The 23,141-nt window shown below is 49.5% G+C and overlaps 1 protein-coding gene across 9 annotated transcripts in view; it reads left to right on the top strand.

Moving 5' to 3' along the window:
• The window catches only part of CDH23 (cadherin related 23), a 433,939-nt gene that overhangs the window by 102,076 nt on the left and 308,722 nt on the right, over positions 1-23,141 (top strand). For all 9 annotated transcript variants that reach the window (XR_006270872.1, XM_043476661.1, XM_043476663.1 and 6 more), the window contains exons 4-6: positions 17,901-18,043; positions 18,999-19,046; positions 19,159-19,251. Coding sequence is in view for 8 of the 9 variants with exons in the window: in XM_043476661.1 (XP_043332596.1) it covers positions 17,901-18,043; positions 18,999-19,046; positions 19,159-19,251 (284 nt within the window). In the remaining variant the exon portion in view is untranslated. The remainder of the gene's footprint in view (positions 1-17,900; positions 18,044-18,998; positions 19,047-19,158; positions 19,252-23,141) is intronic.

The raw sequence follows: 23,141 nt of genomic DNA, 5'->3' as shown, positions 1-23,141 counted from the left end.
GCACCTGTTTACACAAAATGGCTTTGAACTATAGTGATGGTGGTTAATTTGACTGAGTTGCCCTTGGAAGAGTCGGTTATTTATTTTTTAATAACCTAAACTAGGGTCACAGTCTAAGCCCTTCATTTGTGATGCAACTAGAAACATTACATTTTGTTCTCTGAGGTTGTCTTATGTATTCTGTACAACTTGTGGGAGGAAGGGATACAGCAGCAAAAGAGCACGTAATTGTGAGAGAAGGGAGCAGGATTTTTGTCCTGACTCCATCACTGTATAGGGGACCTCGACTAGCCCCCGCCTGCCCCTTGGTTTCAGGTCCCTGTAAGTAGCCTGAGGGCATTTCGCTGTGTCTAAGACATTCTGTGAGTCCCACTGGAGCCAAAGGACCCTCTTCTCCATGGGGGCACAGCAGGTCCAGGGGGCCATGCTCAGGGGCTGTTTGCCCCACCGTATACGGGTTCCCACGGTGTAGCATCAGCCTTGGTGAGGTGGGGTTGGGAAAGCAGCCAGTGCCTCCTGCATCTGCCTGGCAGGTGGTGGGAGACTGTCGCTGGCATCCTGCCATGCTCTCTGCCCTGCTCCGGTGGGGAAGTGGTCCGCTGTGCCCTGGCCACCCAACTTCAGGCCCTGTTGCTGTGAAGGGCAGAGGGGCTTAGAGGGCATGAAATGCATGTCCTCTGCCTCCCTTTCTAGGTTTCTTGAAGCACCAGCAGGTTTCACAACCAATTTAAGAGGGAAGACCCTGCCAGAGAGAGAAAAAGGAAAGAGGCCAGAGTCTTGCCCCCCAGGATTCCTGAAGTGAATTACATCCCAATATTCAAAGAATGGGGGCACTGAGAGCCATGCGGGATAAGTGTGAATGCAGAGGTGTGTGGATAGCTTGTCTCTGGGCAGTGCCTTGGCTGAATGGCAAGAGGACCCCTCTGCAGCCCACCTGCAACTCTTCACTTACTCGTTCCCACCTCTCGTCCACCAGTGTCCACCATTTTCACCATGTGGGGCTGAGAGCTTCCAGCTCTGTCCACAGGGGACTAGGAGGAAGAATCTTGATTCCAGGAGGAAGAGGATCTCCAAGGACTCCAGGAGTTTGCCCTCTGCCTAATTAAAAGATAAACATACCCAGTTAAAGAATATCCTCCCAGCTACATAGTCACCAGGCAGGTGGGCACTGGGAAAGCTGTCTGGCTCTTACTCTCTTTTCTCTGCTCCTCAAAGAAAAGCAACAAGACATTCCTTGGGATGCCTATTAGAGACTGAGGATGAAGTCCTTGGTGTGGCTTTTAGCAATACAGTAACCACACTCCTGCAAACCCTAGAACCACATCGCCTCATGTTTATGCAGCAATGCACTGATTCATTCATTCACTCGTTTGCTCAATGGACAGTGACTGAGGGCCTGTCCTATGCCAGGCACTGGGCCAGGATGTGGGGATCCAGCAAAGAACAGGGCCACAGTCCCTGCCCCCTCAGACTGCTCACCATCAGGTGGAAGAGTCAGACCAGAAGATCAGCCCCTCATTAGGATGCAGGGTACAGACTACTTTGGTTGGGTTCTGCTGTGGAGGACTCAAAGTTTCTCTGGGATGTCTGGGATTTATGATGCGCTTCCTCTTCTGTTGTCTGGCATGGCCCTTGCCCCAGCCTTCTAAGGCAGCAACAAGGCCAGTGAGGTGGCAAGAGTTGCTTAGGTGACACAGATGGGGCCAGGAGTGGGACCTGGAGCCCCACACTGTACAAGTCTGGGCTCATCAGGCAACTGCACTGAACCACAGCTTCTTCACTATTAAGAGAGCGGGTAGCCCCTGGATAGGCCTGCCTGGAGGTGTGGTGGTGTGGACCTGGAATGAATCCAGGAAAGCACTTTCTAAGTGTTGGGTGTCATGCATATGTTTAGACTTATTATCTCAGGTGTTGGGTGATCAGAATTTGGCCTGAGCAAAAAGCAGCTCATGTGCCACCCAGTTCAGACAACTTAGGTTCCCTACTGATGAAGCAGTGATTCCTAACCTGGCTGGCAGATGGGCAGAACCATCTGGGGAGCTGTCTCAGACTCTGCCTCCTGTGTTCCCCTCTGTGACAGACACTCTGATAGGCTCTTTGGGTGAGAACAGCTTACTTGTTTTTTTGTTCCTTTACTCGTTTGCTTATCCGTTCATCCACCCACCCCCTCCAAGAAAAGATACGCCTGAAGTAAAGCCAGCCAGAAATCTTCCTGGCCCAATATTTCTCCAGTTATTATTTCCTAAACCACTGATGTCCTTTGATATGCTCTTGGAAGAAAGGGTTTCTTGGCCAAATAAATTTGGGGAAAGCTATGTCTTTTCTACCACCTCGTGGAGCTCTTCACAGTACACCTTAATGTAATAAAGGCTCTGAGAGGTCCTGCAGGAAAGAAACTGATTTGCCTTTTTTTAATGCAGTGTTCCCTAGACCTTTGCGTCTGAGCAGTGCTTTTTCGTGGAGTATCCATTAGCCTCCTAGGGAATTAATGATTCGTGAAATACACTTTGGGAAGCATTCCTTTAAGCGCAAAATCTTTTTTTAATTATAATGACTTGCATGGAATATTCATAAGATCTATTTTGTATGCATCTGCCTCCTTACATAGGGATGACTCAACATTCAGCACTTTCTTGGCACATCATTGAGCACATCACCGTGAATAGCACTCTGGGACAATGCGTCGTCATTGAGAGGAGCTAGTGAAGGGACTTAGAATATTTTAAGTTTTTACTTTACAGAGAGTTTTTATCTTCCCCTTTTGTGAGCAGCAGAAGCTGTTGATAATTTCTTCTTCCATGCATGCATTGTTCCTGTACCTGCTTGAGATACCTGTGAATTGAAAATACAAAGAACCAGCCTGATTATAACCATATGTAAAGAGTAAACAGGCTCTGAATGAGAACCTGACTGTATCTCTCTTTTTCATAACGGGCTTAAAATTTGGTGCATGGGTTTTATACCATGACTCTTAGCTGCTCAAAGACCTTTGGGACGAATTTCCTGCTTTTCATCTATGGTCTGGGTAAGTGAATATGTGGGATGTGACTCTTGAATATGTGGAGTGTTACTAAACCCCCAGCAGAGGACAGGCCTTTGTGAATCATTTGGGGCCACTACTGAATAAGAACACTGTTATCAAGGTCAGATTGTCATGAATTTGAATGATCACTCCACCTCTTTTAGCTGTGTGATCTTGGGCAAGTTGCTAAACCTTTCTGAAACCCAGTCTCCTCATCTGAGTGTGGGAATACCTTTCTCACAGGTTTGTGGTAGATATTAAAAGAGATTATGCCTGTGCAGTGCTTATCAGAGTGCCTGCCTCTCAGACAGTAGTTGTTCAATGAATGGGACCTAGTGGCAAGGCCAGGACTGGGGTGAGACAAGTGAGGTGTCCAGGGTACAAAAACAAGCCTGACTTTTGCAAGTACAGGGTCAGCACTGAGGGAGTGCCACCTTAAGTTTTGCATCCCGATGCCTCTCTGGTCTCACACCCTTGCTAGTGAGAAGCTGTCACCCACAGTTGTTCTCTGAGACTAAGGGCCTGGGAAGCCTCTGACTGGATGAATCGACCCATGCTCACCTAGGGAATCAGCCCACCACCTGTAACTGCCTCCCCACCTGAGGCGGCAGGTGAACCAGCTAAGAGGACTGGCCCCAGATGAGTAAAGGCATACCTGGGAAGAAGTGGGACAGAGGAATGAGCTGAATGGGAAGGCTTGCTCACCTGGACTCTCCCAGGTCAGGAGCCCCCACAGAGCCCCGCCCCACCAACCCTTGAGTGGCGGCAGGGCCTCTGCCCGCTGGGCTGGACCCCACTTCCCTGCCAAAACTTCTAAAAACACAAACAGTGGCAAGAGCAGCATTTGCATAAATCTCATTAGAAAAAGTGCAAGTTTCATAAATCTTGTGATAAATTAGCACGATATCATTCTCAACGTGATGTATTAATTTTAGGGCAAAATGAACGGTGCTGTGATCATTGTGGGTAATTATGAGTCTCCTCAAAGAGGAAGTGATTTCTGGAGGGACTTTTCTGGCCTCCTTCACAGTGGGAGGCAGGAGGGGGGAGCCAGGGGTGAGGGGAAAGGTGTCTTTCTCACCTGCTTTTCTGATTGCACCTTTCTTAGTTTCCTAGTCTCCTTTCCTGCTATTGAGAGGTGAAAAGAAGCGGCCCCTTGGGTTTGTGGGCACAGGAAGGGAGCACAGGAGATTCTGAAACCAGGTCCTAAGGTCCAAATTCCCTTTGAAAAGAATTCTAAATGACTGGGGCCCAGGCCCTTGAAAGGTCCAGCCCTGTGGTTCTCAAAGTTGTGGTTCCAGACCAGTGGGCTTAGCATCGCCGGAGACCTTGTTAAAAGTGCAGATTCTGAACCAGAAACTCTGGCAGGGGCTCATGAATCTGTGTTTTAAACAAGCCCTCCTGGTGCTGCTGCTGAAGGCTCAAGTTTGAGAACCTGTACTCTAACCCAATGATTCTCTACTTGGCTGCACGCTGGAATCACTGGGGGAATTATAGCAAAATACTGATGTCCGGGCTCTGGACTAGACCAATTAATTAAAACAGAACCCTTTGGGAGTAGAGCCTGGGCATTCTTATTTTTAGAAGCTACCTAGGTGATGCTAATATGAAATCAGGTTGGGGTTCACTGCTTTAAGGGTATAAATTTACTTCTTTTTAAAAAAAAATATTGGGACTTGGAAAATTTTGAACACGGGAAGGGGCAACAGAGCAAATAAGTTTTTCTTTTTCTGCCACACCTGTGGAATTGGCCTGAGTGGAATGATGTAGCTAGGGACCCACATGTTTGACATGGTGGAGTCCCCTGGAGCTGGGGGGTGGGGTCATTGGGAAACTAGCTTCCCCGTTCACCAGGTGAAAGCGCCACCTTGAGCCATGATTCCCAGTCTTACCGGCACATTAGAATCACCTGGGGATTTAGAACTTTCCAAAGCGTAGCTGTACCCCAGCCCAGTTAATCACAGCCTTAGGGTGTGGGGACACAGCCGTGGGGGTCATTTGAAAGCTCCAGGTCATTTCAGTGTGTTGACAAGTCCAGGGACCACTGACCTGTGAGTTTTCCTATGATGTAGGAAATTGGATTAGACCTGGCAATTGAAAGAATCTCAGGGATCATTTAGATCTTGGTTATCAACCTTGGCTGCCCTTTGGAATCATCTGGGGTTTTTTTGTTTGTTTTGGAGCATTCTGATACTTGAGTCCCTTCCACAGAAGCTCTGATGTACTTGATCTGGGCGGTATGGCTGGGCCTCTGGAGTTGCAGAAATGTCACAGGTGATTCAGACATGTCGCCTGGCCTAAGGCCCATGGGACTGAACTGCCCCATCATCTGCAGGAGAGGGATGGGGCACCCTGACGATGCAGCCTGTTAGCAGAGCCTCACCTTGAGGTGGCTGCTCTCCCCGGGGGCCATGCTGATAGGCGACAGGAGCCCGGCTCCTTCTGAGCCAGGAAGAGTGTGAGTGTTGGCATGATGCATGAGAGGCAGGAGGGGAGCACCAGGGTCCTCCGAGCAGGAAGGAATCAGCATGTGCCTGCAGGTGTTTGGATAATCTCTTCTGAGCCTTTAAGGGCCGGCAGTGCTCTGTTTATTTTAGTGATAATGTCAAGTTCAATTTGCCATCATTTTTCCACATTTCCTTTTGTAAAGTTAATTGAACAGTTCAATGAATTGAAAAGTTTCAGGAGAAAGGAAAAAAATACCCACGCCACTATTATCATTGTTATTAAATCTGGTAACTACAACTTGACTTTTCTGGCCTCTGTGACAGGACTTCAACCCCCGTGAGCCAGGGAGCTGCAGCAAGGACTCAGGGAGGTCAAACAGAATATTCTGAGGCCCCTTTATTCATGGCTATTTCATGCTCAGGTTGCTGTTCTTGAGCAGAAAAGAATATCTAGTCTACCCTGGACCCAGACTGTCCGCCCTGATGAGTCAGGCTCTTCTGGGAGTGTTTCAGCCAGCTTGGAAATCCTTGCCAGTGGGGCTGGGTCACCCATGCCTTCTGTCCTCCGCAGTGCCTCAGACATGGTGTGTGGCAAACAGAATCTCAACATCGTAGCTGGATGGGACCTTCATGTGGTGTAGTGGAAAGAGGACTGGGGAGCCCAGGACTCACCTGAGTGTCAGCTCTGCCACCCATAGGGGTTCGCTGGGTGATGGTGGACGCTTCACTGAGCCACCCAGCCCCACGTCTCCTTTGGCTTGTTGGCCTCATCAATAATGAGAACATGTGGCTGTGTACCGCCACCCCTTTCCCTATTCATGTCTCGTGTCTTTAATGGATCATAGCATCCTCCTGAACCGAGGTATAGCTTTGAAATCCTTCGCCACCCAACGCCCATGACCTGGGGACCAGCCTAGCACCTTGGCCACTCACCATGTTGGATTCGATTCTCCCCAAGGCCCTCTGTGCTCTGGCCATTAACATCAGCCCCATCATGGTGTCAGTGGGGAAAGGGAGGCTCAGAGAGGTGAGTGGCTCATGCTCAGTCACACGAAAGTGGTGGCTGAATGCTGTCCGCTGCCAGCCTTGTTAGTTCTGAGCCCCACTGCTTCTGTCTCAATAAAGGGATTTCACTGAGGCTGCCTTCCTCGAAACTTCTGTGTCCTTTGATTCCAGGTCCCAAGTGCTCATCATGGGGGTCACAGCCTGTCAACCAGAGGGAGGGTAAGAACACAGTTCCTCCTCCATCCTGGCTCTGACTAGATCCCAAACCCATGCTTTCATTCCCAAATGTGCCTGTGAAAGGCCAGGAAAAACATGTGGCATAAGGGATGTGTGTGTAGGCCTGTCCGCTGGACTGTCTTCTCCGGGAGGGCAGGGACTTCTGTCTGTTTTGTTCCCTGTTGCCGAGAGTAATGCCCAGCACAGAGTGGATGCTCAGGCATTGTTTGCTGAGTGAATGACTGAAGGACTGTAATTGCCTCATGCAGATTAGAAAGTCACCAAACAGTCCCAGCTCTGCCTTGTGTAAGCTATGTGACTTTGGGCGAGTAACAACCTCTCTGTGACTCATGAGGTCCTAGGGGATTAGAGTCCGTTGGTGCCTATGACCAGGCCAGGCAGGCCTTGGCTCTGATGACGCTATCGTGGTTGTGCCAGAAGCAGAATAGCTCTGGGATTCTGAGACTCAGCGTCAGATGCCTCAAATATTTAATGTCTTATCTATTCTCTTGTGCTTTATTACTTTAAAATAACAGCCACATGTAGCTCTGGCTCTTCCCCACCTCTGAAGCCTCTGAGCTTACATCATCCTGCTCTGTTAAATGTCTCCTGTTCTGCTGAATTAGCCTGTCCCCTTGGCCATCAGACACCTGCTTGCCCAGGTGAGCTGGCCACCCCTTCGCTGACTCTCAGGAGGGACTCACCATCTTCCTGGCCAGTGATAAGTGGGTCGTGGAAAGCCCGGGTGATAGAGGGGGTCCACATTTCCTACCTCAAGGGTGCTCACCTTCAGGCCAGCCAAGTAACCCAGGAGTCCAGAGCAGCCTGAAACACGGAGGGAGCCTGGGGGTTAGTCTCTGTGGAGCGAGGAGAGGGAAGCCTCAGATTCCCCCAAAAGGTTTTGTGATTAAAGCTATGAGGGTGGTGGAGGGAAGGTGAATTTTGAGTCAGACAGACTTGGGTTCAAATCCTTGCTATGCCACCTCCCGGTTGTGTCTCCTTGGGTAGGTTATTTGACCCCTAGGAGCCTCAGTATTCTTATCTGTGTAGTGGGGATGCTAACCCCTCTCTGTGGGGTTTGTGAGAAATGGATGACAGAGAATGAATGAAAACCACTCAGCATAGTGCCTGGAAAATAGTAGGTGCTCAATTAATGCTCATTTTCGCCCCCCAGGCAGTTCATATCATCTGCACCAAGTAGACTGAGCTATAGGAAAGAAAGGATGTGAAGAGGGCCTGTGGGCTTTGGTGTCAGTTACTTCCTTTATCTAGACAAAGGTGTTCTGATGAGTGTAAGGACATTGGCCAGTGCAGGGCTGGCTTAAGAGCAGGCCCACCTCACATCTCATGCTGGTGTAAGGTGGGGCCCAGGACCACAAGACAACCCCCAAATGAAGTTGGCTCCCCTGAGGTCAAACCAAGTTCAGGACCCCTGGGTGTTAGAGGGAAGGAGCCTGATAGAAGCAGGAGAGCGGGAAGGCGAAAACCTAAGACAAATGAGATTATCCCCAGGAATCAAGGCACTTAACTGACCTGTCTGATCCCAGAGGGGAGACAAATGAGATTACAGGCTCCAAGGCCAGCCCAGTGTTGGGGAGGAGGGGAGGGGGCTCATTCCAGGGGAGACAGAGAGGGCAGGAGCCCCTGGCTCTGCAGATATCAAGGCCAGAGCAGCTAGATCCCTCCAGACCAGGGGTGGGGGTGAGGGTCCCTCCTGAACAGGGTGGCCTTGTGTAGCAGGTTCATGGCCATGGGGACGGGGGCAGTGGTTATTCTCAGAAATACCTGGGTATAACCCAGGGCTTATAACCCGGGGTTGGAGGCCTGCTATCTGCTACTCCTTGCTCACCCATACACAGCCCCATCTCAAGCTGTCATCTTCCTGCCAGGACCCCTGCTTCTCTGTCTGTAAAGTGAGAAGGGGCTTTTTTGGTTCTCATTTCTGCTGTTATTAGTCCTTGTTTCTGAGCTTACCTGTCGACTCTAAGTCTGATTCTCTCCCTCCTAACTGCCTGGAACCTGATAGGAGGAGACTGCTGTTAATAGATACTTGGCCCCTGATTGGGAAATGACTGTAGATCAGGGCTGATGTGAAGTCCTTGTAAGTCACAGGTTGCAAAAGTTTGCTTCCACATGCCTTGGAGGATTGATTAGCAGTGGCTGTATGAAACCCAGTGTTGTGAAGGATCCTAAAGTTGAATATAGACTCAACAGAAAAGGGAGCTGTGATTGATTAGTAATGTCTGCTTGGGTTGGGGAAGGAATGGGTCAGTTCCTCAGCCCCAAGAGCAGACTGATTGTCATGGAGGGGTGGGGAGAGTTGCCAAGTGTGCCCCAGAACATCAGCCTCCACCTTCAAGGGAGTGATGCCTGCTCCCTGCTGTGCAGAGTTACAGACGACAAATCAGGGAGCACAGAGGAGGGAGACCTTCATGACAGAGGAGGCATTTGAGACAGGTTTTTAGGGTGACCAAGAGCTGAGAGTCCATGAGAGGAGGAAGGGCCTTCCAGGCTGAAGGAACAGCTCCAGCATGTGTGTGGGAACAGGCGAGGTCCTCTTGCGCCTGAGAGGTGAGAGCGGTGCATCGGTCTGAGCCCAGGGCCGTGGTGGGAACGTGACTGGCCAGGGAGTTGAGCACAGGTTGGGGGGAGTACTGGCCATCAGGAAGGAATTTGGTTTGAATTCTGTGTGAACTGTGGCAGGTGTCTGAGACAGGCGTGGCACAGTCAGAGGCTTGCCTTCAGCAGATGCTACTATGAGGATGAAGCACAGTAAACTCTCCTTACCCTTAATTCATTCTGTAGTGCCCTGTCCGTGTTTGGGAAACGTAGCCTTCATCCTTCCCCCATCCAAAACATAAAAATAATATAAAAAGGCCTTGCAGCCTGCCACTTCCCTGCCTGAGTTTCTGGCCCACCCCTGGTCCAGCAGGTAAAGACTCACAGCTCCCCAGGAGTGCATGACATGCCAATCCCAGGCCTCACCCCTCAGTGCAAATAACAATAATAACAATAACAGTCATCTCAGCGAGCAGCATGGGCCCAGCAGGGCTGCAAAGGAAGCTGTGATTGTCCACCCCTTGCCAGGAAGATGGATATGGCCTGCTGCTAAGGAGCTGAGGCCATTGTGGGGATGTCTCACCAGTCCTGTGCCTCCCAGGGAGGGGCATTTGCAGTCTGTTGGACAGATCCCTGCCATGACTAGGGTTTCTGGCCTCCAGAACAGGGTTTACTGCCCAAGAATGGGGTACTTGGGCCCAAGGATAGGGTACACTGCCAGTGATGGGGTACATGGCACCCAAGTTGGGATACACTGCCCAGTATGTGATGCATGGCCCAAAAATAGGGTACTTGAACCCAGGGTGGGGTACATGGTCCCAGGATGGGGTACCTGGTGCCAGGATAGAGTCTTTAGCCCCAAGAATAAGGTACACTGCCCCAGATGACCCCCAGGAGAGAGTACATGGCCTCAGGATAGGGTACAAGGCTGTCCCTGAGAGAATGGACCATCAGCCAATGATGCCCCAGTATGATTCCACCTACATCCAAAGCCAAGTGCTTGTAGTTTGGGCATTAGTAGGTTTTGATTAGCCGTGCTTTTCCCTGTCCATTAGTGTACATAATTAAGAGTTAGTTTGCTATATTCTCTCTTCTTGTCGTGGCTCAGAAATCTTCGTGACTTTTGGGGGCTGTCTTTTCCCAACACCTCTCAGCAGTTGGCAGCATCCATTTATTAACCCCATGACTATTTACTGAGTGCCTCCATGATGCCAGCCCCATGTTAGGCTTAGGGATACAACAGGGAACATGACAGGCTAGGCTGCTGCCCCCATAGAGCTAATATGAAGTGTGTGTCGGGGGAGGGAGACAGATGGGTTGGAGCAGGTAGTCAGCAAATCAAGTGAATAAACAAGATCATCTGAGATGAGGTAGGTAGGGGCTGTGAAGACAGTGACGTGGGGTGTGTGGGCACAGAATGACATCTCTTTAGACAGACTCTATCTATATAATGGGGTATGTGAGTTACCTTCTCCGAGAAGGGAACTCATGACCTGAGAGGTGAATAATGAGTAGCATATAGTGACCTCAGGTTGGAACATTGCTGGCAGAGGACACAACCAGGGCAAATGTCCTGAGGCAGCTACAGAGTGTTCAGGAGCAGAGGCAAGACCATGGCAGAGGTAGGGGTGAGTCCAGGGACTACTTTGTGAGATGCAGTGGGAGGATTGTCTTGGGTGAGGTCACAGGGGCCTTAGATGTGATCTGGTTTAAGTTTGGGTTTAAAAAAAATTTTTTTTAATTGTGGTAAAAGACATGTAACATAAAATTTACCATCTTAGCCATTTTAAAGTATACAGAGCGTTAGGTATGTTCACAGTGTTGTGCAGTCAATCTCCAGAATTATTTTCATCTTATAGAACCAATACTGAACCCCTTAACAACTCCCATCCCTCACTGTCCCCAGTCCCTGGCAACCACCCTTCTAGATTCTGGCGCTATGGCTGTGACTCCTTTAAGTATATCATGTAAGCAGAATAATACCACTGTTGGTCTTTTTGTGACTGGCTTATCAGCAAAGATTTAGCATAAGGTCCTCAGGTTTCATCCATGTTGTAGCATTTGTCAGAATTTCCTTCCTTTTTAAGGCTGAATAATTTCTATTGGATGTAGGTGTCCCATTTTGTTTATTCTTTCTTCCATCAGTGGACACTTGGGTCGCTTCCACCTTTTGACCATTGTAACTAAAATGCTGCTATGAACATGGGTATACAGTGATTTAAGTTCTTCAGGGTTCCAGCCATGAGGTAGGCTGAGCCCTCACCTGGGTTGTGTTGCCTCAGGGTAGAGGGGGCCAGCCTCTCTGAGTTACCCTTCCTTATGAGGTAGGGGAGGCCAAGAACAGAGAATCCTCCAGAAGCACCGATTGAGCTGAGAGCCCTAAGACTGAGCCTTTAAATCATCCTGGGGCCAGAGGAGCTTTTCTCTGCATCCAAAATGTGAGCCATAAACCAGGCTGACTTACAGGCAGTACTCACTGGTCTGGTTGTTTATGGCCAGCATCCTTTCTGATTGGTTGATGCCTGTACTGTGCCTGTTGTTAAATATTTGAATATCACCCTGCTATAAACCAATCTCAGAACTTCTAAACCTGGCTGTGTGTCATCATCTCTTGCAGGGAGAATGGAAGCTGCTGTTTAAACATTCACACTCTAGGCTCCTTCCGCGGCCTATCAAGGAGCAAGGCTTGGGAATCTGTATGTAATAAGCACACGGGGTGATCCTGATGCCATAGTCTTAGGGGGTCTTATGAAGCAGAAGCAGGTCTTGTGATGAGAGTTCAAGTGCAAACAGTTTATCAGGGAGGAGAGTCCAGGAAACACAGGTCAGGGAGTAAGAATATGAGACTGTGAAGAGAAGGAAGTCATAAAGATGCTTCATCAACCAAGTCTCCTCACTGGGCAAGTGGACACAAATCCCATGGGGGAACTTCAAGAGCTGGTTTGGAACACAGCCTTTGAATTACTCTGTGAGAGATGAGGGAGCTAGGGCATTTATCTACCAACTCTTTATCTGCCATCTTTTATCAGTCATTCATTGAGTGCTCTACCAGGGGCATTAGTTCCCTGGCATAAACAGGCCTGTCCTGCGTATGGTTGAAGCAGTCTCTGGTGGTCAGAACCCCTCAGGACTGGCTTTGGCGGTGAGGCTGGTGTGTGACAGTGCTATGTAAGGAATAGTGGGCAGGGTACCGACGGCATCGGCTACAGAGGACTGCCGAGTTCCCATCAATCCCCATACAGGGAGTGGTAAGCCCCTGTGAAACAATGATTATCCTTCTTACCACTGAAGAGAGTTTGAGCAAGCTCCGGGAGTTGGTGATGGACAGGGAGGCCTGGAATTGGTGCAGTCTATGGGGTTGCAAAGAGTTGGACACAACTGAGCCACTGAACTGACTGACCACTGAAGAGAATTCAAGTCTCATCCATTGTTGGCAGAAATGTAAATAGTGGGATTACTATGGAAAACAGTTTGGTGGTTCCTCAAAGAGTTAAGAGTTTCTATTGCTGCTGCTGGTAAGTCACGTCAGTCGTGTCCGACTCTGTGCAACCCCATAGACAGCAGCCCAACAGGCTCCTCTGTCCCTGGGATTCTCCAGGCAAGAGTATTGGAGTGGGCTGCCATTTCCTTCTCCAAAGCATGAAAGTGAAAAGTGAAAGTGAAGTTGTTCAGTCATGTCCAACTCTTAGCAACCCCATGGACTGTAGCCTACCAGGCTCCTCCGTCCATGGGATTCTCCAGGCAAGAATACTGGAGTGGTTGCCATTGCCTTCTCCAAGAGTTTCTATAGGACCCGGCAATTCCACTTCTAGATATATACCCACCCCGCCCCCCAGAATTGAAAATAGATGTTCAAACAAAAACTTGTCCACAGGTGTTCATAGCAGCATTATTCACAGTAGCCAAAAGGGGGAAACAACTCAAATGTCTATCAACTGATGATATGGGTAAACAAAATATAGCATACCATACAGTGGAGTAGTCATCATAATAAGGAATTAAATACTAATATATTAGCACAGGGAACTCTGCTCAATGTTATGTGGCAGCCTGGTTAGGAGGGAAGTTTGGAGAGAATTGATACATGTATATGTATGCGTGTCTGAGTCCCTTTGCTGTCCACCTGAAACTCTCACTACATTGCTAATCACCTGTACTCCAATAAAAAATAAAAAGTTAAAAATACTAATACATGTTACAAATGGATGAATCTTGAAAACATTATCCTGAGTGAAAAAAAAACCAGCACTTACGGTATGGTTCTATTTATATGAAATATCCAGAACAGGAAAATTTGTAGAGACAGACAGTGTGGATTAGCAGTTGCCAGAGGCTGGGGGAGGAGGGAATGGGGAGGAATGCTAATGGGGATGGGTTTCCTTTTGGGGTGATGAAAATGTTCTGGAAACAAATAATGGTGATGTTTACACCACATTGTGAATGTACCACATGCCACAGAATTAATTAAAATGATACACTTTGTATTATATATATTTTACTACAATTAAAAACAAGAGCTCCAGGCATTGTATAGCCTGAGTTTCAGGGTCTACCGTTTCCCAGGTGGGAAACAAACCCATTGCATGGTGTGTGTACACCAGGATCCCACAGCCGGAATGGTTCTCCTGAGGGGCTGCTTCTGGGGGCACTACGTGGGAGTTGGGCCCCACAGCTTGGCCTCTTTCCTGTCTGAATGGTGCAAACAGAGGTTGCTGGAAGCCTCCCTAATGGGGAAATGAGTCCTGTGTCCTGGATAGCCAAAGCCAGGCCTGGCTTCTACAGAATGGCAGGATAGCTGGGCGGGGGAGTATGTGCCTAGCAGGAAAATTGCGGGGCGTCTTGTCTTAAATATAATATTAAATTGGCACCTTTAATTAGTACACTTAGAAAAGGTCACTAGCAATTACCTGGGACACAAAGAAGGCGTGAGCAGGCAAGAGCCCGTGAGGAAGCCGAAAAGGACCATTTTGAGCAGCACATAATTGAGGAGAAAATGGATAAAAGTCCTGAAAATTACAGGGTGGGTGACAGCAGCTGATGGCCCCATCCTTGTCCTGCCCAGCGCCGCCCCCCTTCTTGGGAGAGCCTGAGCATCAGGCCTGGGAGAGCCATTAGGGATACTGGGTCAAGTTGTGTGACCTTGGGTGGGGGGCCAGTGGGGCCTTTCTGGAATCCCATGGACTGGCTGGGAGCTTGGCTCCATATTCTCCACCTGGGCTGGGCCCTGAAGGAGATTGACAAGTGAGATTTCCAGTCCAGGGGGCTAGCATGGACTTGTTGATGTATTGTGGACAAACAGGGACCCCATGGGCCTCAGTTTCCTCGTGTTGAATCTCCCCAAGGCCTTGGGAAGTAGCTCAGTATTCCTCAAACTTTTCCACTAAAGGACCCCTGAGGGTATCAGAAAGGAACCAGGTGTCCCCGGAAGTCAGCAGGAGGCTGGAAATTCTTTTATAGTTTTAGATTATATCTTTAAAAATGATTATACTCACATTATATTCCCATTTGTCTTAGTATAAAATAGTTGCTTGTCACTGAGTGACACAGATGCTTTGGGGAGATGTGCTTGGTTTTTCTATGGCTTCACATATCTCCTCCTTCCTCCCCTCGGGAGGAGCACTGTACTGGGAGTCTGGAAACTTGGGCTTAAGCCCTGACTCAGTTGCTCCCTGTTGTACTTCGGGCAAATTGCTAAATGCTTTCAGTTTCTCCACCTTTAAAATAGGAAGGGAACTCCCCAAAAGATCTCTGTTTTTTTTCGCTCCATGATTTCACTCCTCCTTCTGCTTCTTACCTCCTCTCATCACCTTGGATGCTACCATGTCCTACTCTGGTGTGTGATCTTGGAGAGGCTATTTTGCCTTTTTGAGCCTCAACTTCCTAATCTATATAATGGGTGGAAAAATGACTACCAAACAGAGTTGTTGAGAGGATTTAGTGAAATAACCCATGTGAATGGGCTCACATTTCATGTCTGGCATTTCATAAGAGGCTAATGATTGCCCAGTATCTGCTTTTTCTGAGTCACTTAGGGCCTGATAGAGTCATGTCTATGGAAGTCCTGAATCTTGAGTTCACATATCAAGTGTTGAGATTTGTAAGATTGTGGAAACAAATGTGGGCACTGGGCCAGAATGCCTGGGCTTTGAAGTTCTGCTCTGCCATTTGCTAATTGTGTGGCCGTGGTAAATTACTTAATCACTCTGTTACCTTATTTGTTAAGTGAGGAGAATAACAGGAAAGATTGAATTAGTTATTACACAGAAATCCTTAGCCAAGTATCTGGAATGTGGTTAGTGCTCCAGAATACTGGTTCTCATTGTCATGTTAGAAATTCTTTCAAAAGTTGACTTAGAAAAGCTCATCAGCATTCTTTTCTAAATAAAATCCCAAGTTTTGAATCCTTCCTTCCTTAGCTAGATCATCAGAGCTATTCAGTAAATATAAGAGTCAGTATATGGGGCAAAAAGAGTGTCCATCCCATTTTATAGGGTAAACTGAGGCTTTGAAAGAAGTGATTTGCTGAAGGCCCATGGTTCTAACCTAACTACTTCGAGAATCAGATGGAAACTGCAGACCTTCCCTGCAGAGAATGACAGACTATACACTCAGAACATTTTGCACTGTTCTTGGGGGTTTAAGGACCTCTTGAAGCTACAGTAACCACCTAATCCAATGCCTGGGACCTCCTGGTTTTAGCACATCTCCTGGGAAATACCTCAGTTCAGTTTAGTTCAGTCACTCAGTCGTGTCCGACTCTTTGTAACCCCATGGACTGCAGCATGCCAGGCTTTCCTGTCCATCACCTACTCCCAGAGCTTGCTCAAACTCATGTCCATTGAGTCAGTGATGCCATCCAACCATCTCATCCTCTGTCATCCCCTTCTCCTGCCTTCAATCTTTCCCAGCATCAGGATCTTTTTCAGTGAGTCCATTCTTTGCATCAGGTGGCCAAAGTATTGGAGTTTCAGCTTCAGCATCAGTCTTTCCAATGAATGTTCAGGGTTGATTTCCTTTAGGATTGACTGGTTTGACCTCCTTGCAGTCCAAGGGACTCTCGAGAGTCTTCTCCAACACCACAGTTCAAAAGCATTGATTCTTTGGCACTCAGCTTTCTTTGTAATCCAACTCTCACATCCATAGATGACTACTGGAAAAACCATAGATTTAACTAGACGGACCGTTGTTGGCAAATGTCTCTGCTTTTTAATACGCTGTCTAGGTTTGTCATAGTTTTCTTCCAAGGAGCAAGTGTCTTTTAATTTAATGGCTGCAGTCACCATCTGTAGTGATTTTTTAGTCCCCAAATATAAAGTCTATCATTGTTTCCCCGTTTATTTGCCATGAAGTGATGGGACTGGATGCCATGATCTTAGTTTTCTGAATGTTGAGTTTTAAGCCTACTTTTTCACTCTCCTCTTTCACTTTTATCAAAAGGCTGTTTAGTTCTTCTTCACTTTCTGCCGTAAGGGTGGTGTCATCTGCATATCTGAGGTTATTGCTATTTCTCCCAGCAATCTTGATTCCGGCTTGTGCTTCATCCTAGAAATAATGAATGCCTCAGTCCTAGACAAACTTCAGTGGTTGGTCACCCTACCTGAAGGCTACCTGAGGGGTCTGCTGTGAACCCCAGGGGAAGGTGACCTACTCTAAGACTTCTTAGGCAGGGTTAGGCCAGGCATTCTTATGCCCAGAGTGGCCTCTGGTCAGGGCTTTGTTTCTTTGTGAAGGTAACACCTCAGCCCTCTAACTGTGGACAGGAGCTAGACTTTGTCACCTGGCTTTAGACTGGAGTCCCCTGATGCTGCTGCATATCTTCCTAACCTCTGTGTACTCCACACAGCCAGCACCTAATCACTGTTGAATGAATGCCAGGTTTGTAAAATTTTCTGAATTAGAAAATATTGCTTCCATTTGTAAAAGACAGAAATCCAACTCTACTTAGGCAAAAAAAAAAAAAAAAAAAGGAGGGGGTGATTTATTAGCTCACACAGCTGAGCAGTCCAGGGGATAGAGCTAATATCATGTATAGTTGACTGCAGACCCTCAAACCATTAGGAATCTCTGTCCATGCACCATTTGGCTCTGTTTTCCTCCTTGTTGGCCTCATCCTCAGGCAGGCTCTTCCTGTGGTGCCAAAGATGGCTGCCAGCAGGACCAACCCCAGTGGAAAAAAAGCACCTCTCTCCTACTTGTTTCAGCAGAAGTCCCAGCATTGGCTTTGATTGGCTAGTTTGGGTCACATGCTCATCCCTGAACCAATCACTGTGATCAGGGAGATGCTGTGCTCTGATTGGCTACGGCTAAGTAGTGTGTCCATCTTGGAACATAAGAATTGAAGGGTTGTGGGCTTGTGCTCATTTGAGCCACATGGAGAACCCTTTCTCTAAGTTAAAAGACAAGAGGACAGGTGGAAGTCACAGAACAAGGTGAATGATAGTTCCCTGTTAAACACTGTGACAAGTGACCAGGGCAGAGGCGGGGAGCCTGGGATGGAGCCAAAGATGCAAAGGGGTCCTGCAGTAGTCAGGGACCTGCTGGTGGTCTATTGGGCGACTGCTCCCTATAGGAACTCAGCTCCCTGGGTAAGGTGCTCAAGAATGGACTAACCTCCTGTTTTTGTCCTCTGCTGTCCTCTGTGGGTACTTCAGGTTCCTCTGTGACCCAGTTGCTGGCCCGAGACATGGACAATGACCCTCTGGTGTTTGGCGTGTCTGGGGAAGAGGCCTCCCGTTTCTTTGCTGTGGAGCCTGACACAGGCGTGGTGTGGCTCCGGCAGCCACTGGACAGAGAGGTATGACCTGCCTCGACCTCCACCCCAGTCCTTCCATAGGGAGGCAGGGGCACATGCTAGAAGAAGATAGTTCATCGTCTTCTTACCCTGAAGCAGAATCTTCCTGCCTGAATGGTGTCCCTTTTCCAGGGCCAGTGCTGATGTCTGCATTTGGCTTTAGAATGGGGTGGTTGGGAGTGTCTCCAAGTAGGGGGCAACACTGGATAGGCAAGAGGGACAGTGACCTTGGGTACGTCCCCTGTAGGATAGTGGCTCCATGGGAGTCACACTTGTCGTTTCCATGTGTGTGAAAGACAGTGGCTCAGTTGTGTCCAACTTTTTTGCAACCCGTTAGACTGTAGCCCGCCAGGCTCCTCACCCATGGTATTTTCCAGGCAGCAATACTGGAGGGGGTTGGCATAAACCAACACAATTCTGTAAAGCAACTAAAAAATCAATTAATTAAAAAAAAAATACTGGAGGGGGTAGCCACTCCCTTCTCCAGGGGCTCTTCTCAACCCAGGGATCAAACCCAGATCTCCTACATTCCATAATCCTTCCCCCTACAACAAATGTTCCTCCGAAAGATACTTTCCAGAGACACAGGAACTGATGACAGTAACCCTTAGCAAATTAAAGTAAGGGTTTGAGCAAACCCACCCCCGCTTTCTCCTCACATTGAAGTGGCCACACTTTGCTCGAGATCACACAGTAAATTCGAGACAGAGCCCAGATTAGAACCCAAGATTCTTGACTTTTAATCTATTTCTCTTTTATGGGAAAGATCCATATTCCGAACCTACTTCTCCAATCTAAAAGACAATGCTTATTTTGTAGGGAAGCCCTCAGCTATCCAGTCCCAGACCAGCTCTTAGGGCAATGCTGGAGGGTCTCCACCCCCATGTAGGGCTCCAGACTCGGGGCCTCAGCTCGCCTCCCTAATGCTGTTCTCCTCCCTCCCTACGTTTTCTTTCAGACCAAGTCAGAGTTCACAGTGGAGTTCTCTGTCAGCGACCACCAGGGGGTGAGTGTCCCCCGAGGCCCCTGCTGCCTGGGGAGGTAGGGTCCCTGGGCCTTCGGGTGGAAAGACACCAGAGGCTGAGACTGACATTAATTCCCCATGCTTGTCTTGCCAGGTGATTACAAGGAAGGTGAACATCCAGGTCGGGGACGTGAATGACAACGCACCCACATTTCATAATCAGCCCTACAGTGTCCGCATCCCTGAGGTATGTGCCTCCGGGGTCACATTCGAGGGATATTTGGGGTCTGCTGCTCTGGGGCCATCTGGGAGTGGACTGATACTGGGGGATGGGCAGCTCCAGCTCCTTCTCTCCTGCCCACACCTCAGCCCAGGCACCTGCTCTGGGCACATTGGTGACCAAGCCAGTACCTCTGACGGGGCTTGTCTGCTGGTTGTAGAGAGCAGGTTGGTGGGAGCCTCACGCCTGAGAGAGAGCCCTGGATAAATCCCTGAACTCTGGCCAGAGTCAGGGACAGGATGGAGGTTGGGAGAGGCACGTTGTACCTCGTTTTTTCCATTCACAGGGTGTGGGCCTTGGACAGGTGGGTTGGCAGACTTAGAACCCCAGGGCTCCCAGCTTTGGCCAGAACAGTCCCCCCAGGATGCAGGGCACATGCAGTGACTGGAAGGGGCTTTCTTTCTTGAACCCCATGCTCGCCCCGCTGGCTCGCTGGCCGTTGGCTCCTCTGGGTCGTCTGTGTACTCTGAGTGTGTTTGCATGAGTGCATGAGTGTAAAACCAAGCCATTGCTGGTAATTGAGAAGTACAGATTATTGCATTACGAACGGTTAGATTATAAGCTGGCTGCTGGCCCCAGGGTTCTCATTGCTTGCTGTCCCTCTCCCTGGTGGCTGATGGCAGGCTTCTGGGCTGGCAGTTAGTGATTCCAAGACCTTGAAGGTGGCGGATAAAGAGCTTCTAACTGGGTGTCCCTCAGGCCTGCCCTAGGGGCTCTGGGTTGGACAGCAGCAGTAAAGGATGAGGAGGGGAGATGGCATCCACTTGGGAGAGAGGCAGGCTGCCACTGTGGCATTGGAGTTCTCGTCCCTTTATCTCATTGGATAAGGAAACTGAAAGAGCTCTAGAAAAGACCTATTTAGTTTATAGATGAGAAAAGTGAGGCTCAGCGTGGGAGAGTGACTTGTCTAAGGTCACACAGCTTTGACTTCCAGCTTCCTGACTCCCAGGGCAGCCTCAGATACCTCAAGGATGAAGAAACCTGATATCATGCCCCCATGTTCCTGTTGCTGGCCCTCCTTACTCAGCTGTGAGTCAAGGGTCCTCTGCTTGTGCCAGAAAGAGGACCAACATGCAGGTGGGGTACACCGGAGGTGCTCATGCCCCCCTGATGGAGTGGGACACAGGGAGAGAGACCCTGCAATCCAAGCACAGGGGCGCAGTGTCCTGAGCTGTGGCCGGCATGCCCAGGATTGCAGCTTGGCTCTGGGCCCCTGCTCATTTGGAAGTCTCCCTAATTTAATTAAGGGTCTCTACGTGCCAGCCTGCACTCTGGGCCCGTGCTTAGAAACCAAGGGCATGGCTCGGAGTTAATGAGCCTTGGACCCATTGCTCAGCTGCCATCCTGGCAGGCATGGCTGCCCTCTGCCTTCCCTCACAGGGGCAGCAGACAGCAGCAATGAGGGGTCGCATCCCTGCTCTCAGCCCCTCGGCTGGGGCCAGCCTTTCCTATCTTCCTTGCCAGAAGAAAATGTGACCTCTAGCACTGCCCCGTTGGAATCCCCCGGGATTCTCCAAAGGCCTCTGCCTCCAAGGAGAGAGCCTCTTCAGTCATTCATTTATTTAACAAATATTTATTGAGTGTCTGCTGTGAGCATGGCGCCATGCCAGGCTCTCACTGCACAGAGACCTGGGAGGCCAGAGGAATATATAATGATGGGAGCCAGAACCAGAGGCCAGAGACCCCAGGCTTAGCCCCTGCTCTGCCCCCAGATTTCTGGGTCCACTAGGGTGCGTCATTTAACCTCTCTGGGCCATAGTCCTCCTTCTTTAATAAAAGCAGAGGACAGGTGAGATAAAATGGCCTGCCTCCTGCCCATCTGATGAGGAGAGGGTGGGCCAAGAGGGGCTAGCTCGAAGGACACACAGTCCTTGGAGGCAGGCCCATGTGGTTTACTCACCTGCATGTAAACCTCCCTGGGTCACTTCAGTGGCCTGATATTCGATGCCCTGCTCAGGGCAGCTCCATGTAGCCAGTGGCGATGTGGTGTCAGCTGGATGGAGGCCTGGCCACTCCTGACCCAGGGTGGTTTGGCACTGACCAGCCCTGCCCTGGGGTGGTCATCTGAGCTAGAGCTTAGCTGCTGGACTCAGGTCCCAGCTGGAGTACGTTACGAGTCTGCTGGTCTTGGCCCAGACTTCAGCCAGGGATCTCCTGCTTACGTGGAGGTCACCCTGGAAACCCCAGGCCCTCACCCTTGAGAAGCATGATTCAGTGGCAAAAGCCCTGTGGGTGTAAACAGGGTGAGAACACAAACCAGAGGAATGGGGAGGGGGCACGACAGACCCCACAAGGCATCAGTCCTCAGGGGTTACCAGAGCAATCAGAAAAATCTCGATGTACTTCCTGGAAGAGGTGGGTTTCCAGGAGAAGCTCGCCAAGGTGAGCAGCAGAGCTCCTGTGTTATATGGTGGGCAGAGGTAGCCTGGAGGTCAAGACACCTGGGTTCTAGTGCTGACAACTAAGACTTTAGACCTGTTGCTGCCCCTCTGCTGGCTTCAACTCCAATAGCTGTTAAGCTGAGGCAGTTGGCCAGGCCCCTTCCAGGACTGAAGTTCCATGGTCTGAGTAGGAATCCCGAAATGAGTGGCTCCTTCTTATCCTCCATTACTTCATTATTCCTTGAAGGGCTGGCAAAGACCTCCAGTGGCTTCCTCCATCCACTTAGCTCTTCTTTTGGTAGTCCCAGTCACCTGCATGTCATCCCTAACCTTCCTGACCTCCACTCCCCCGAGCCCTAGGGGCCTTCATAATATTTGGGTCTGTTGTGCCCAGAACCCTGGAATAGGCATGAGGAAAAAGTTACAGGGAGGTAAATTCTAGGTCTACATAAGGAAGAATTTGCTGACTTAAACTTTCACAGTCTCCTCCTCAGCCCTGCTGAGGGATGTACTGAGCTCCCCATCCCTGAGGTTATGTTAACAGAAGCAGAAGCCCGTGTTTCAGAAGCCATCCAGTGCTGAGTATTGGAGAGGTGATGAATCAGAGGCTCCCAAACATACCCCATCAGAATTTCCTGGGGAACTAGTTAGGCTGCATATTCCTGGGCCCCTGCAATTCTGAAGCAGTGGTTTGGGGAGAGCTGGCCCAGGAAGCTGCATTTTTAACTCCATGGTGACAGCACACCCTGGGGGATAACATCTGTGGCCATCCCCACCAGTGGGTTTCTCAGAGGTGCTGCAGCAGCCCATCTTTGAGAACTCTCAGCCTGTCCACAGCTGCCTAGAGACATCAACCCACAGGGAATCACATCCTCAGGCCTAGCCCCTGAGCAGGTGGGAGGCAGGTCAAGACCAGGCACTGCCCCTTTCCTAGAGAAGTTCACCCGCCCCCTGCCCTCCCAGACCTGCCCCCTCTCCCTCCGAAAGCCCCTGCTTAAGCTGGGCAGGCGTGTTTGGGTTTGTTTGTTCTCAGTTCCGCTCCTGCCCACCCCTCTCCCCTCACTAAGCTGTTCTACATGTAATTATCCATTTTATCAGGGTGAAAGGCCCTGCAATTCACTTGTCGAAGCCCTAACGAGGCAGTGTGGATGCTTTCAAGTCCGTAAAGAAAAGGGAAATCCTGCTAGAATTGGCAACTTAATTCACCAAGCCAGCCTCGACAGACCTCATTAAGTCCCCGTGTATTCATTTCAGGCTAATGGCTGTCATGCTGACTGCTGTTTGATTTGCTGTAATAGACTTTTATGGCGTTCCAATTTGCTCAAACGTGTTTGCCTGTGTCTCTGCCCAGCAGTGCTGCTCCAGCACCTCCGTTAGGGGTGCGTGCCCACCTCTCTGACCTTCAGCACTGCCCCGTGCTCCTCCTTCTGCCCCCGGCCCTCAGCCTTCCAGCTGTGCCCCAGGGAGGTGCCCCAG

This window comes from Cervus canadensis, chromosome 8 (assembly GCF_019320065.1).
Source record: "Cervus canadensis isolate Bull #8, Minnesota chromosome 8, ASM1932006v1, whole genome shotgun sequence".
Lineage (NCBI taxonomy): Eukaryota > Metazoa > Chordata > Mammalia > Artiodactyla > Cervidae > Cervus > Cervus canadensis.
Note: the sequence above shows the minus strand (reverse complement) of the source record. Positions and strands in the feature narration are given on the sequence as shown.